The sequence below is a fragment of the Nesoenas mayeri genome, assembly GCF_963082525.1.
Source record: "Nesoenas mayeri genome assembly, chromosome: 7".
Lineage (NCBI taxonomy): Eukaryota > Metazoa > Chordata > Aves > Columbiformes > Columbidae > Nesoenas > Nesoenas mayeri.
Genome location: NC_137551.1, coordinates 35,724,658 through 35,740,044, shown reverse-complemented (window position 1 = coordinate 35,740,044; position 15,387 = coordinate 35,724,658). Strand labels below are relative to the sequence as shown.

Sequence of the window (15,387 nt, the reverse complement as noted above, 5' to 3'; positions counted from 1 at the left end):
CCAGGGCGGGCTTTCCCGTTAGCATCGCCACAGCCCAGCTGTGGGGGTAGGAACAGGCACTCCTGGGCTGTAATAACGTTAAGGCGGAAACCCGAAATACGGATTATTCCCCCTAAAAAAAAGAAACCGAAAAGCGGAGGGACGACACGGGCACCCGGCTGCCGATGGCGGCCCCGGTAGCGGGGCTGAGCTCACCCCGCCCCTTCCCTACTGCCGGCACCGGGCGGCAAATCAGGCTCTGCGGCTTAAAATCCCGGTTGTGAAGCACCGGGAGAGCCCTCCCGTTCCCGTTCCCATTGAAAATCGCCTTATTTATCCCTTCGGATCTTTTATTTCACTCCTTTTTTTTTGCTTCCTTACCCCGTGAAGGCAGCCCCGTTATTGCTGCTGTGGATATCCCTCGCACTCGGTACCGGCGGTACCCGCGGAACCGGTGAACGCGGGTTAAATGCTGCAGTATTTACTTATTTTTGAGTGCGAACGATTTGCTCTGTCCCCCGTGGGCGGGCAGCCGCCGGTGCCCTGGCAGGGAACGCCGATCGCCGGGGTCGGTCAGCGGGAGCTGCGAGCCCGCTGCCTCTCACCTCGGCTCTTAGCAAAATACTCCACAAACCAGAAATAAAAAACGGTCCCCGTTTCCAAAACCGCTTCTGAGCGTTTGAGGAAGGCCCTTCATCTTCCAGCCAAGCACAGGGAATCGAGCCCCCGCCGGTCCCACGGGCAGGGGTACGGATAGAGCCGCCCGGGATTCCTGCAGGAAACGAGATAACGAGTAGGAGACAGGAAAAATATAAACCCTCGGCGTTATATGTCGTTTTCGCTCTCCCGTGCATCGGTCCCCGGCTCCGCGGGTCCTTCCCGCAGCGCCGTGCCTGGCCCGGTCCCCGGGGCACCCCCCGATCCCCCGGGGTACCCCTTCGGGTAGGGAACACGCGACCGAGCTGGCAAATTTACAAACGACGCTTAAAATGTTTTATTTTTTTTTTTTCTCTGTCTTTCTTTAAAAATATTTACAGATCTGAAATAACGCTTTTTTTTTTTTTTTCAAGTGGCAGGATAGCGGGAGGGGAACGGGGGGTGCCCCCGGCGCCCCAGTCTCTCTCCGTTTGCCTGTCCCTCCCATCAGTTTCGTTTCTCTGTCCCCGCCGCGGTCGAGACCCCGCACGGAGCCCCCGGGGCGGCCCCGGTCCCGACGGGGCGGCCGCGGGGAGGGGGATGCGGCGGCTCAGTAGTCGATCTTGTTGTAAAGGTTGTAGAGCGGTAAGGCCGAGAGGTTGCTGCCGGGGTAGTAGAGAGGGGCGGGGAAGGCGATGGACCGGGGCACCGGCACCCGGAGGAGGGAATTGTCTCTGAACACCAGCGGCATCCCCACCAGAGTCTGCGCCGAGGCGTGGGCCATGTTGGCCGCCTCCAGCTCGGCTGAGAGCTGTCGTTTCCACTTGTTCCTCCGGTTCTGGAACCAGGTTTTCACCTGGGTCTCGGTGAGCTGCAGGCTGGAGGCCAGGCAGGCCCGCTCCGAGCTGCTCAGGTAGCGCTTCATATCGAAGGTGGATTCCAGCTGGTAGACCTGGCTGCGGCTGAACACCGTGCGCGTCTTCTTCTTGGCGGCACCGGCCTGCCGGTCCCCGCCGTCGCGTTGTCGGTCCCCGCAGGAGGGTGAAGAGGGTCCCAGCGGCTTCTCCTTCTCCTCCTTACAGTCCTGCTGGGGGGGCGAGAGGAAGGGTCCCCTCTCCCCGCTGTCCGCCGCCGCTCCGCTCCCCTTGGCGCTGCCTGCAACAGAGCGACAGCGTGGGGGTCGCACGGCGGCCGGTACCGGCACCCCCGACGGCTGAGCTCCCCCTCGCCCCGTCCTGTCCCGGCTGGGGGCAACACCGATGAGAACCCCCAGGCAGACACCCACCGCCTCCGCTCCCGGTGGAAGACACCACCGACGCCCGGGGAAGTCATACCCTTCTCAGCTATCCCCGTCCCTTCACCACACGGATGGACGGACAGACGGACAGGTGGCTGTACATGCCTCAGTGAAGGCAGCCGAGTACCAGCCTAGGGATGCTTTCCTACCCGACACGAGCCGGCAGATTTTACTTTATAGCATTGCATTTCACAGACCGTTTAGTCGGGATTAATACTAAAATAGTATATATAAATATAAATATATATATATATGTGTGTATCTTCCCCTTGCCAGAGCGCTGTAAATAAGCAGAATCTAAGAAAACGAAAGTTATCCATCGCATCGCTCCAATTCGGGGAAACCAACCCCGCGGGGGAGGGTGGGGAGGAGGGGAAGGCACCCTATTTTTTTTTACTGAGTTTCTTTCTCTCCGCTTCAGCCACGAACGGCTCAAAATCGCTTTACCCCGAAAGCAGGAAGGATGCGAACGTGTACCCCTCCCCCCAAGCGGGGGCCAGGCCGGGGCCGAGCCCTCCACAGCCCTTCCCGGGCGGGCCCCGTCCGTCCCGTCCCATCCCGTCCCGGTACTCACCGAGACAGGTGAAGCTGAGGGGCTGGTGTTTGTGGCACGTCTCGATGGGGCCGTGAGCTTCTGTACAGAAGCAGCCGCGGTGTTTCCAGCTTTCCTCCGGCTCCTCGTCCTCCGAGGAGAGGGAGAGGGTCCGGCCGCGGGGGGGCCAGGCGGCCGCCCTGCCCCCTGCCTCCCGGGAATGCTCGGAGCTGCCGCTGCCCAGTATGGACTGGATGGTGAAACTGGAGATGGGAGCAGCCGCCGGACAGCACTTGCTCGGGTCTTCTTTGCTGCTCATCCTGGGTTCATAAGAAAGCAGAGGAGGGAAGCTCTCGCTTTAGAAGGGCTCGGGGGGCTGAGGTGTGCGGGAGGAGGGGGGCCGGCAGCCTGCGGTGAGCCGGCGGGGGTTTTGTTTCGGGGGGTGCTTTCGGCGTGTCGCTGCCGGCTCTCCCCGCGCCTGCCCAGGCGGACTGCATGCTCCTTCCCCCGCGTCCCTATTGATCTGCGGGCGGCGGGCGGCGGGGCTTCATTTGCATGGAGGTGGCCTCCACCGCGCCAATCACGGCGGCGGCGGCCACGGAAAGTTTGGAAACCCACGGGGTCCAGAGTTGGGAGGGGGGCAGGGCCGCCGCGGACGGCAGGTACCGGGACCGGGAGGGACCCCCGCGGGGTCTTCACTGCGGTTCCCGGGGCTCCAGGGGCTCATCTGACCCTGTGCCCCTGGGGGAGGGATGCTGAGCTCCCGCCATGCCGCCTCGCGCTCCGCCTCGAGTGGGTGAGAGGGACGTGGGCTGAATGTCTTATGCCGGCCGGGGGGTGTGTGTTTGGATCTTGTGCATATCCAGGAATCTTTACCCTTCTTGGTAATTAGAGAGAAGGAAACAAACAAAACGACAAAACCCAAACTGTTACGGTGCGCTGCTTGCTCGGGAAAACCTCCTTCGAGAAATCGGGGTTTTCGCTGCGCCGCAGCCCGTAACAAATGTCTCACGAAATTCCTCCTGCGTTTCCTCCCAAGGTCTGCAATCCCGGGGAAGCAGAGAGGGAGGGGATGCCCTCCTGCATTTCCAAATAAACTTTGCCAAGAGTCTGGGGCTCTTCCTCTTGGGAAAAATAAATCGCAGCGATCACAGCTCTTTGCCTTCCACTCCTTCCTTTAGAAGGGAAAATCTGCTGGCAACACCTGCCCCGCAAGGGAACGGGGAGCGAGAGGCTGAGGGCAGGGACCCCACCGGGGTCCCCAACTTCCTGGGAGCGCACGGAGCCGCGGCTGGGCCCGAGGGCCCCCCCAGCCCCGATTTTGCTCGGGTCTGGGTCTCTCATCCCCGGGGATGCGAGATCGGAGGCCGAGCCCCGAGGGCTGCCTGGGGCTACTCCTGCTTACGCCCCCTTCCCCCGGCAAGCCGCCGAAATGATCCCCGATAAGGGGCCGGTGGAGCTGCCGTCAGCCTGGGCACTGCTGCCCTGGGTACCGCATGACACTCGCCCCACGCTTCCCCTGCCCCCCAGCAGAGCCGCCCGCTCCGCCTCCATCTCCCCTCTGCCGCCACTTTAAAGGGATGTACCCCCTCCCTTGGCCCTCCTCCTTCTCGCTGGGGCCACTCGTGTCCGTGGGTGGGGGCTGCACCCGAGCCCGCAGCCTTCCCCGCCACCCGCACCTGGAAATATCGTTGATTAATGAAGACGAGACTAGTTTTGCGTCTATTTGGGCAGGTGCCCCCCATCCCGCGGGCCAGGGGACAACAGCTCCGTGACAACAACACGGGGTGGCGGGTTCTGCAGGCCCTAAGTACGGCTGGGGACGCATCCCGCGGAGAGGAGCGACTGGCAAGCGCTACCCCGGCTCGGAAATCACAGTGGTTTTGATCGCATTCGTGTCCAGGTGCAAAACCCCTGGCCTTGGCAGGGACCCGACAGCGGGTTTTTAACCCCCGGTTGCCCGAGTGGCGTGGGGCGGGGGTTCCCGTCGGCTCCGGCTGTTGATTCCTCCCCCAAGCCCTGTGCGGTCGTTCTCCCGCTCCAAATCATTGTCCCTCCTCCCCTCCCCAAAAAATCAAATCGGGGAAAGCAAAGAATGAGATGGAAATATACAAATCAATAGAGACAAATGTCAAGACGTTTTAAAATGACATTTTCATTAACTCCGAGTCACCATATTATGTCTGGTATATTGAATAAAGTACTTATAATATAATTAGCTATAGCGAGATGACGACTGTTACCCAGACCAGCGGCATAATCTTTAACTACTTAACTACTTGATAGACTCATTAATGGACTAATTGATTAGGAAAAGTGTTCCAGCTCCTCCTCTCCCTGTGAGGGGCAGGTGCTGTCCTGTTTTACCACATTAACCTTTTCAGTGCTTTTCAACAGGGTCGCGACACATTACAAATGGTCAGCTTTAATCATGATGTCAGCTCATTAACCCGGAAAGACCCCGCACTGAAATACAATTTAAGGAATCGTCCTTCATCCCGCTCTCCCGTCCCGGTTGGCCCCGCACCCAGAGCCCAGCGCTCCTCCCGCGGGCGGGGAGAGGGGCAAAGGGGCTCCGGGCAAAAGCCGTCGAGGGGACCAGCCCTGCCTGGGGAGACCCCCTGGGGGCTGCCAGCCCTTCCTTCGCGGGGACGTGCCCAGAGCAGGGAGGGAGAGCGACCGAGGAGCAACCCCCGACGTGACACCGCAGTGACACCACTGGCCTCCAGCTGCCGCGCACCTTTCCTTTCCTTCAAAGCCCACCAAGCAGAACCATTGACGGTGTCCTTTCGTTCCCACGGAGGACGGAAGCTACGTGGGAGCTGCGGCCGGATCGGGGGCTATGCTCCCGGCCCGGGCCGGGGAGATGGATGCTGGCCGGGCCGGGATGCACAAGCGCCGCGGGAAGGCGTGAACTCTGTCCGGGCTGCAGCGAGAAAGCCACCAGATTTCCCTGAAATTAGTATTTCAGGTGAAACTTAGAAAACTGCTCCGCTCGGGAGAGGGGGAAGCCAAGGCGCGATGTTGACTATCGGGGGGGAGGACCGGCGGCGCCTTTTCCGCTTGCGGGGGGAGCAGCCTCACCATGAGCTCATTACCATCTGATCAAATATTAATCAGGGCAGGGACTGGTGGCCACGTTCAGGGTTTTGCGTGGGGGAAACGCGGCGCTGGCCGCTCCCCCCGCCTCCCGTCCCCGCAGCCCGTCCCGTCGGGGCACAGATGATCAAACGCCGCGGCGAAGATAAACTTTGAAAGACAGAGCGAACGCTTAAAGTTTAGATCTCCAGATTATTACAATGCTCGATATTAAAGTGGCCCTGAGCAAGCTTTCAAAGGGAGCCTAATAAAAATTGATCTTCGCTGCTTTTGCAGCTCTCGGAAAATAGGCTTGTTGAGCGGCCGTAATATCGGGAGAAGGTTCCCTCTGAAATGACAGATGAAGTCATAAACAAGTTTGATCTTGGAATCAAGCTTCGATAAATATTAAACACAGTCCCCTTTACACGTGTGGATTATGATATATGGCGCGTCCAAACTTTAAAATAAGGAAATACCAGAGAAAATGATCTCAATAAATTTTCTAAGTATAAACGTTGATTATGTTTCGATTTTCATTCAAGAGCCTCTGCTGCTCGTTTTTTGGTGCAAATGACATCTCGCAATAGGCTTTTTGGGAAAAGGGCTCCCTATTTGAAAAAGAGAGCCCTAGAGGTGTACAATTTATGTAATCTGTGGCTGGAAAATGAATCGTGTAATTTATTGGAAAACAGAAAGTCATGAAGATTGGATCAGCATAGCCTATCCAAGGCCCCCTATCCATCAAGTTCCAATTAACAACCTAACCAGAGAGCTTTAATGTGTTTCCAATCTAGTGGCCTGATAGACTCATCAATTCCTCTGGGAGAAATTAAGAAAATCGACCGCCCCTTGGCGTTGTAGTGTCATTCCTTTCTGCAACTATATGTCAAATTAAAAACACAATTAAAATTTAAACTGTTTCAATCAGAGGGTGCCCTGCAACCTATGTTTCACTTAATAGAACTTTGATGAAAATCTGATGGTTCCACTCCATCATGAAGGCGAATAGAGCTGAGGAGAGCAAGAGATTCTTTATATTTATTTAAAATATCGGAGCTCAGGAGAGCCCAGACCAGGTGACCAAACCTGAAGGAAGGAGAGGTTTGATTCCCGTTTGATTCCCACCCCACACGCCGCTCGGGCGACACGCGTGTCCCCCAAGGGGTCCCACGGCCCCTTCCAGCGCGCAGGGAGTGGGGCGAGGGGGTTTTAGATCGGAGACATCGCGCTGATGGAGAGGGATTGGCTGATTTGGACTGTAAAATACGTACAACCAGCTCGGGAGAGTCACGACGGGTCCGGGCTGGGCTCCCCTCCCCGCTACCCCCTTTCCCCGACCGGCCCCGGGGTGCGTGGGGTGGGGTGGGGGTACTTGGGGAAAGGCTGTAGGATCTGCCCCCGCTTTGATTAGATATTGATGTGAGCAAGTTTAGACCTTTCCGTTGGGCAACTTTACAAGCGTAACCCGTGGATGAGATCGCGGGGAGACGGTTTTAGCTGCTCCAAGCGCTCAACCTCGGCATCCGCGCTTGGTGCGGGGAGCAGGGATGCTTAGTCGAGCCTCTCCCCGCACGCAAGGGCACAAACACTGGGCCAGTTCCCTTTGCCTATTTTTTTTTGTTTCCCCCCACATTTTCGGGGTGGTTCTGATCCCTCAGACTACATTTTCGGGTGGGCGCGGGTCCACGGGGGCGGCCTGGAGGGACGAGGACGGCGGGTCCCACTGCCTGGTTCCAAATCAAATAGGAGCGGCGAGAGGATAATTTGGATGTGCGAGAACAAACCAAGGTCATCAACACCGCCGAAAGAGCTCAGGAACAATAGATTCATTTGAAACAATATTTTACAGACGTTTCGCGATCAATATGAACTGAAGCATTATGCTGTACCAATCTGTTAATGCTCTTAATGGTCTTCTCATTCCGTTAGCACACTATACCAAGTCGATAGAGTAAAGTGATTATTACAGAGACACTTGCAGCATATTTGGGGGGGAAAAAAATCAACACGTATTTCCACCACTGTTTTAAAGCGGTATTATTCCCCTGGAGCGCGGAGCGGCTCCGTATGTCCCCATCTTGTGTCCCCACATTGTGTCCCCATCTTGTGTCCCCACATTGTGTCCCCATCTCTGCCGCCCGTCCTGCACGTTGCAGCCCCTGCCAGCAGAATCAAACATTTCTCACCAACCTGCACCAGAAAATGTGCAAATCTTCGGATGCAGAAAATTAATAATAATAATAATAATAATAATAATAATAATAATAATAATAATAATAATAATAATAATAATAGTAGTAGTAGTAGTAGTAGTAGTAGTAGTAGTAATAAATACTAACCTCCCAAACTCCTTCCCCGGGAGTGTGCGGCCGCTGGAGGGGCCGAACCGCGCAGCCCTTCGGGAGACAAAACTCTTCTGAATCCCCAAATCTGGTGTCCGGGAAGTTTATATCTTTCCCCGCGCTGTTTGCTGTACACAGCAAGCCTCTATTTACCACCAAATAAAAGAAATACATATATGTTTCGACCACAAACAGGGGAGCTAGTTCTGTTCAGTCAAGCTCAAAACAGTGGCCGAGAAGAACTGTGTTATCTCCTGAATTGCAAACAAAGGCAGAGATTTGCCGAGCGGGGCTGCAGCAGTAAACACAAGTGGCCGCGGAGTTACTAACAGCTCGGAGGAATGAAGCAACTTTTTTTTTTTTAATTGCACCAACCTCTTTGCCAAACAGTTTTAACCTCTGTAAAGAGGGTGTTTTTTTCCCATCACTCAAAGCGATTGCTGTCACTCCATCCGCAATTGATGCGGGTTCTCCAGAAACTTTAGGCAGGACTGGAGGTGCGGGGTGGGTGGGGGGTGTTTACCTTGGCAGCCCGTCCGGGAGCAGCTGAGCTCAGCCGGGGCTGCTGCAGAGCCCTCACTCACTGGGCACCCACTGCCAAATGTCACCTCCTCCCGAGAAAGGAGAAATCAAACCGCTCGCTTTCTGCGTCTCCGGGACATTTGCGGGGAGGATGGAGTTTGGGGACACTTTTTGAGGGCTTGAGAAAAGCCTCAGCCCCAAAGCTGGCTCGCTGTGGATGCGGCCAAGAAACGAGTATCCTGCTCCCAGGGCTCCTTCCCGGTCGGGGAGGGAGGAAAAGCCCGGCCCAGGCACCGCTCCAGGAGGGATGCGGGTCAGGGGGCAACGAATTGGGGTGACACGCCCCCAGCCCACCCCCCGTGTCCGACTTCACGGCCTGTTGTCTGCTGTCGATTCCGCGGTTTGCGCGGGCAGCAAGAAGCAGAAAACCTGGACTCTGTTTTGTCTTTTTTTTTTTTCCCTATATTTTTTTTTCTTAATTAAAAAAGGAGCCCACCCGAACCCCATCGCATCCCACCAAAATCAAATCTCCCCTGGGAAATGCCCTTGACACGCCGGGAGGAGCCGGTGCCCGCGTCGGGCCCGGCGCTTCCGCACCCGCGTAAGGGCCGCCCTGGGGGGACGGGGCCGGGCAGGCGGGGGGCGACTGCTGGGGAAGGGCTGGGACGGTCCGGAATCTTTTTCTGGGCACCCACTACAAATAAATATATTGGGGCTTTTTTTTTTTCCTTGCCGTTTGATAACATCGTGCTACCGCGCTGTAAAATGGAAAGATGTATTTGCTATTACAACAATATTTTTAATGAGCCGCAAGCGACTTGTCCCAAAGTTAGTACTGCAAACACAAAAGGCATCACTCTGTTTGTAGGTAACACAACGAGCAGTGTATTTTGACTCCGAAACTCTGTTTATTTTTCATTTACGACCCATTGCCAGCGTTTTTATCCCAAACGAAAAGAAAACGCTGGATTATTTTTTCGCAACGCTGAGTTTTATTTTGATTTCTTTGGCCCGAAATCCTGCCCTCGGCTCTATAAACACGTCGATTTGGGCCAATCTTCAGGAAGCGGAGAGCGATTCTATCTCGAAATAACCTGACTGGCTGTATTAACACGAGTGGCGGCTCCGGCCGCGGGCAGAGGGCGCAGCCCGTGGAGGGGGGGACACCCTGGGGTGCCTTTGGATAAGCCCCCTGTGGCAGACCCCCCGGAGAAGGGGGGAGAAGGGAAAGGGCAGCCGGCTGGGGTACAGGAAGGGGCGGCCAGAAGTTCAGGGGAAGCCCCCTGGGAGGCGGCCGTAGGGTGGGAATTGGGAACCCCCTCCCAGCCCACCCTCCAGAGGGGGCCCCTGGGGGCCTGGGACCCCTCGCTCGGGGTTACCCAGATTCGGTGCTCCCGGTTGCGAAGGGAAAGGGCCCCCCCGCGTCGATCCGCTCACTATTTGAAGGGGTGTCCGGAGACTCGCTCCCAGGGACCCCCGTGGGGGCCGCTCCGTGCCCGCCGCCCCGCACCCCGGCTGAGCAGAGCGGCAGCGTCCACGACAACGCTTGCTTTATGTACCTCATTTTTTTTCTTTTTCCCTATGAAGCCACACTTCAAAAATTATAAGGAACGGGTTTTATTGATTTTTTTTTGTTTGTTTTTATCCACCACAACATTAAGTTTATAACAATATAGGCTGTTTTAAAAATAGGACCGATCCCTAAAGAAAACGAGAGGGCAGAGACTACAACCGAAAGGGGGAAAAAGATTCTAAAATAAAATGAAGAAAAGAAACCAACACAAACCCTTGGGAAGACAGCAAACAATTGTCAGACAACAGGTGAGTAGACACTAAGACAGAGAGAGACTAGAGGTGTCCACTCCTCACTTGATTTCTGCCTATTAAAATCCACATACTCGATGGACTTTAGAAGAAAACTGTACATCATACCAAATAAATTAAAATCACCCTAAAGTTGATTGTCCTTCACTTAAAGCGCCCAGCTCACGGCATCTCCCTTATTTATTCACATAAGCCAGGCTGATGCTTATTCCCGTGCCCTGCTCCTCTCTTCTCACTTTCCTTCACTTTTAATATTTTGTTATTTGTACAACATGAACGAAGGTAATTATACAATGCTAAAAAACCCTTTCCTCACCATTCAAATAAAAGCAGTGCTTTAAGAATCATCGTATAATATTGCACAGTTCAAAAGTACAAGAATAATAATAATAGTATTACAAAAGAAAGCAAAAGGGTATAGATTTCTTTTTCCCAAAAATGCCGAAATAACTTTACAAGGAAAAAAAAAATCAACCCGACAACTAGGAAAACAAGAATTATAAACAAGAATTTAAAATAGCTAAGTAAACGATAATAAATAAGGTCACTCAAAGCGTGCGGGTGTGTTTAACCGTTCACTTTGAGGCTGTATTTCTTGCTTGTTATAAAGTTCCATGACAGAAACCCAAAGGTAGAAAATGTGGGAAAGCAAAGAGGCAAATCGGTACCGAGCTCTGCTCAAATGAAAAGCCGCAGTCGATGAAGTTTGAGTCACGATAGGATCAGGAGCCTGAACAATTTTGAGGCAGGAGAGGTCCGAAAGCAACAGAAATTCAGCTTCCCGTTAGCATTTGGCAAATCTCGAGGAGTGGCCTGGGAGCTTTTTTTTTTCCCTTTTAATTATTATATATTTTTTTTTTTAATTTTTTTTTTCTTTTTTTTTTTTTTTTTTTACAAAAATAAAACTAAAGCCACACAGACCACCGCGGTTTTCGTCCACGTTTACAAAAGGTGTGACAGCTCCAGGGTTCTCTACAAGTTCCCGCTTTCATTTTCCTTATTTTTCTTTCCCTCCCCCCCATTTTGTTCTGTCTTTTATTTTTCCCCCTAAATTTTTCGTGACTTTCCTCCTAGCACCACCCGCTGAGAGGATCCCCCCACCCCGCACCCCTCGCCCACCCCACTCCGGGTGAAACCGCACGAGTGGCTGCAGTACTTACAAGCGGGCCGGTGACTTGCGCGCCTCTCCGCGGCCCTCCGCTCAGCGGCGGACGGGCTCAGACGGGCCGCAGGAGCGGCACGGAGGTCACCACGGGGTGGGAATAGTAGACGGGGTGAGGGAAGGTGAGCAGAGGTTGGGTACCGGGGGCTCCGCCGCCGCCCGCGCCCCCCTCCCCGCCCGAGTTCTCGTGATAGAGGATGGGGACGCGGACGATGCGCTGCGCGGCGGCGTGGCTGAGGTTGGCCGCCTCCAGCTCGGCTGCCAGCTGCCTCTTCCACTTGTTGCGACGATTTTGGAACCAAATCTTCACCTGGGTTTCTGTCAGGTGGAGGGAAGCGGCCAGGCCGGCCCGTTCCGAGCTGCTCAGGTAGCGCTTCATGTCGAAGGTGGATTCCAGCTGGAAGACCTGGCTGCGGCTGAACACCGTGCGCGTCTTCTTCTTGCGGCAGGGCTTCTTCTCCGGGCTCTCCTCCCGCTTCTTCCAGTCCTCTGAGCCGCCTTCTTTCTTCGCCTCCTCCGAGTCGCTTTCCTCCAGGACGATCTCGTCGGGGCTCTTGGAGTCCAGCTCCTTCTGCTCCACCTCCGCCTTCAGCAGCGGCTCCGGGGAGTCCCGGTCGGTGCCCGAGGCGGGGGATGAATCCCTCAGCAGGGATTTCTCGGCGGCTGGAGGGGAAGGGCGAGGGAGGAGGGGGGATAAGGGACACAAAGAGACACCTTCACCACCCGGTCTCCCGCGTCCCGTCGCGGGCAGCGGGGCGAACCAGCCGGACATCCGCATAGCCCCACCGCCGGCCTCCCCCCGTCACCCCGTCGGGGAAGGAGGGAAGGAGGGAGGGGGGAGCGGTACCTTCGGTGCGGGGCAGGTGGGCTCCGGCCGGGGTCAGGGCGTAGGGGTACCACCAGGTCTGGGCGCGCTCCAGGCAGTGGGCGCTCAGGGCGAAGCGCGGCGCCGGGATCTCGAAGCGGGGAAAGGCGAGGTCGCCCACCTGCGAGAGGGCGAAGCCGGCGCCATCCACCGCCGCCTTGCCCGAGGGGGCGAACAGCGCCCGCGGCTGCTTGGGGGACGCCTTGGGGGGGTCGCCGTTGAGAAGGTTCTTGATGTAGAAGGACTCCTTGGGAGGCGGCGGCGGGGCGCTGGGCGGCTCCTGCCCGGTCTCCGGCATCCTCCGGTGCCCGCCCGGCTCCTGTCCGCCGCTGGCCCCGCAGCCCGCGCCCGGCGCGCAGGTGGCGGCTCCCGGCGGCGCGGGAGAGAGGCGCGGCGGGGCGGCGTGGGAGCGCGGCGGCGGGGCCGGCCGGGGGCCCCTCGCATGAGGGGGCGGCAGGGCGGGAGGCCGAGGGGACCCACGCAGCCCGCGGCACCAGGGGGCTGCTGCGGGCAGGCGGAGAGCCGGGGTCGTCGCTGCCGCCGCCGCCTCCCGCCGCCGCTGCTGCTGCGTCAACCCGGCGCCGAATGCTAATGATGAAATCAAAATGTCATCCAAGTTAAACGCGGGGAGCACACGGCGATTGGGCACGCACAATGGCAAATGGGATTAGGCGGGGAGGCAGCCGGGAGGAGAAGGCTCCGCGCAGCCCCTGCCCGCAGCCGCAGCGGCCCCGGCCCCCCCTGCGACGTGCTGCTGTGGCTGGAGGCTACGAGAGCCCGCCCGTTATTGGCTTTATATAGTCCAATTAGGCAGCAAATGAGGACGGGGCTATTAGCACAAAGGGATCCCGGGTCGGCTGAAGCACCACGCGAGCGGCGGGAGGCGAATGGCACGGACCACGCCGCTCCTGCCACAAAACCTCCCCTCGCCCCGCCGCGCCGCCTCCCCCTCCACCCCCCGCCCCGCACCGGCGGTAACAAAAGCCGCGGGTGCCGGCGGGCAGCGGGCCGAGCCGCGCTGAGCCGGGCTACCAGGCCTCGGAACCGGCGGCACCGTCCGCCGCTCTCCACCAGCCCGGACCTCGCCGGACTCTGCTTTGGGGCAGCAACGACTTTGCGCAAGGCCCCGGTTCGGCGGGCTGCGGGGCGGCAGGAGGGCTCACCCCGGGGTCCACCCGTGTCCTCCCCGCCCCGGGTCTCCCCACGGAGCCCCTTTGCCTCCCGGGCCGCGCCGGAGCGGGGGCAGCGGGACACGTCGAGCCGGCGGCAGAGGGGCGGCGGGGCGGGGCGGCCACTTCCCGGCCTCGGCGGGGGCTCCGGGGCACGGCCCAGCTCGCACCCCCGCGCCGCTCCCGGGGTCCGGGCACAGGGCGCCCTCTGCTGGGCCCGCCGCCCCCTCGGGAGCGCAGCGCGGCCCGGGACGGGCGGGCACGGGGCACGGTAACGGAGAGTCATCCCTTCACACCGCACAGCGAATCCCTGGGAAGGCGGCGGTAGGGCCGGGACATGACCTCCGGTACAGCTGTAATCCCGCGTGTTGCCCGCGGGTACAGCCGCTGGGCCGGCGGCACTTGAACGGGCAGGTGTGACTCCGGTTTGGCGCTGAATGGGTAACGGAGATCAGCATCGTGATGGGGAAAGGAAAGGAAAGGAAAGGAAAGGAAAGGAAAGGAAAGGAAAGGAAAGGAAAGGAAAGGAAAGGAAAGGAAAGGAAAGGAAAGGAAAGGAAAGGTAAAAGGGAAAGGGGAAATCAGAGAGAGAAAAGGAAAGAAGAAAAAGAAAGAAAGAAAGGAAGGAGGAAAGATGGAGAAGAGGGCATACCAGCCTCTCGGTTCTGGCGTGCTTCTAAACATCTGAAATACACGTGAGCATGCACTGCAAAAATCTCTCCTGGCACACACAGAGCCGTAGACTCGGAGGTGTGCGCATGTGTATAGCGAGGCAACAATCTCCACATTTAAATAGTTTGATTCCCTGATCAAATATAACTGGTTTCTCTCGCTATTCCCTTTTAAAGACACCCACCTGGCAATATGAAATAAGACATATTTTATCGGAATCAAACTTCTCAATGCTATCCTCAGTAGTTCTGCTTCCCCCCAAACATTTGGGGTCATAAATCCAGGGAAAATTTACACAGACCCAATCATGTTATATTTTTGGCTGCAACAGGCATGATATTTATGTACCTTCAGTGTACATGACGTTTTTTCAGAGCACCATCTCCTATGTGACCATGTCTAGACTGTTGGTGTCATTGCAAAGAGTAGTTTAGATAAACAGAGAAGTGCAGAAATGAAAAATCAGCAAAGCGCATCTCAGGAATAGGGTCTCAGCAATTTATAGGAGTTTACAGAAATATCCTGCTCTTGTTAACAACTGTTAGCAAAGTAAAGCTCATCGGGAATTTTTCAAACAAATGCTATTTCAGGGGAAATACTCCTCAACTCTGGGGCAAAATGTACAGAAAAATTGAGAGATGGAAAACAGTTTCTATGCAGAAAAGAGCTGACAGTCTAGGATAGTCTAGGACTCTTGCTTATCATACGAGGATCTGGGCTAAAGCTCTTTTTTATCTGTTTGTAGCTCTTACATGAAAAGTCAAGGGTGCAGAGTTCTTACAGAAGACCCCAGTGCATTTTTCCATCTCGCCAAAGATTTTTATTTAGATATGAGTCACCAAAATCATTCTGTATTGAAACCCACACCCTTTTCCATCCATCTTTCACTGCTTTCATAACCAATCCTAATGGAGTCCTAATCCCCTTGTAGTCCCTCAGCATAAACAACTATTCACGGTAGAAAGCCAAGCAGGGACCAAAACCCAAGCCAGCTTCTGAAGATGTTAAATTTCCACTTTTCAATTCTTTATTAAAAAAATAATAAGTCAATGTTCTAAAAGAGCCTTTCTACATCTGTCATTTGCAGCCCATGGGTTTCTCATATATTTATGTATTTTATTTATGCCCCCCCTCAGCAATATCTGGACATTAGAGACTGGTATTGACCACTCTGACCACCAGCGATGATGGAGCTGAGTGGGTTTTGTTGCAATCTTGCTTTCATTTCTGTTTCTAGACCCGCACTCATACCATTCCATTGTAAACAGATAATTATTGTTTCATTAGCGTTCCAATTCAGAATTAA

At 55.8% G+C, this 15,387-nt stretch overlaps 2 protein-coding genes across 2 annotated transcripts; both read right to left on the bottom strand.

Moving 5' to 3' along the window:
- Positions 1-585: 585 nt before the first annotated feature.
- HMX2 (H6 family homeobox 2) lies at positions 586-2,763 on the bottom strand (the record flags this gene model as incomplete). Its single annotated transcript, XM_080347658.1, has 2 exons — positions 586-1,770; positions 2,487-2,763. The coding sequence occupies 2 exons, from the start codon at positions 2,761-2,763 to the stop codon at positions 1,226-1,228; spliced, it is 822 nt and encodes a 273-aa protein (XP_080203784.1). The 3' UTR covers positions 586-1,225.
- Positions 2,764-11,056: 8,293 nt separating this feature from the next.
- HMX3 (H6 family homeobox 3) lies at positions 11,057-12,538 on the bottom strand (the record flags this gene model as incomplete). Its single annotated transcript, XM_080347421.1, has 2 exons — positions 11,057-12,038; positions 12,223-12,538. 2 exons carry the CDS (start codon positions 12,536-12,538, stop codon positions 11,431-11,433), a joined length of 924 nt encoding a protein of 307 aa, XP_080203547.1. The 3' UTR covers positions 11,057-11,430.
- Positions 12,539-15,387: the final 2,849 nt, after the last annotated feature.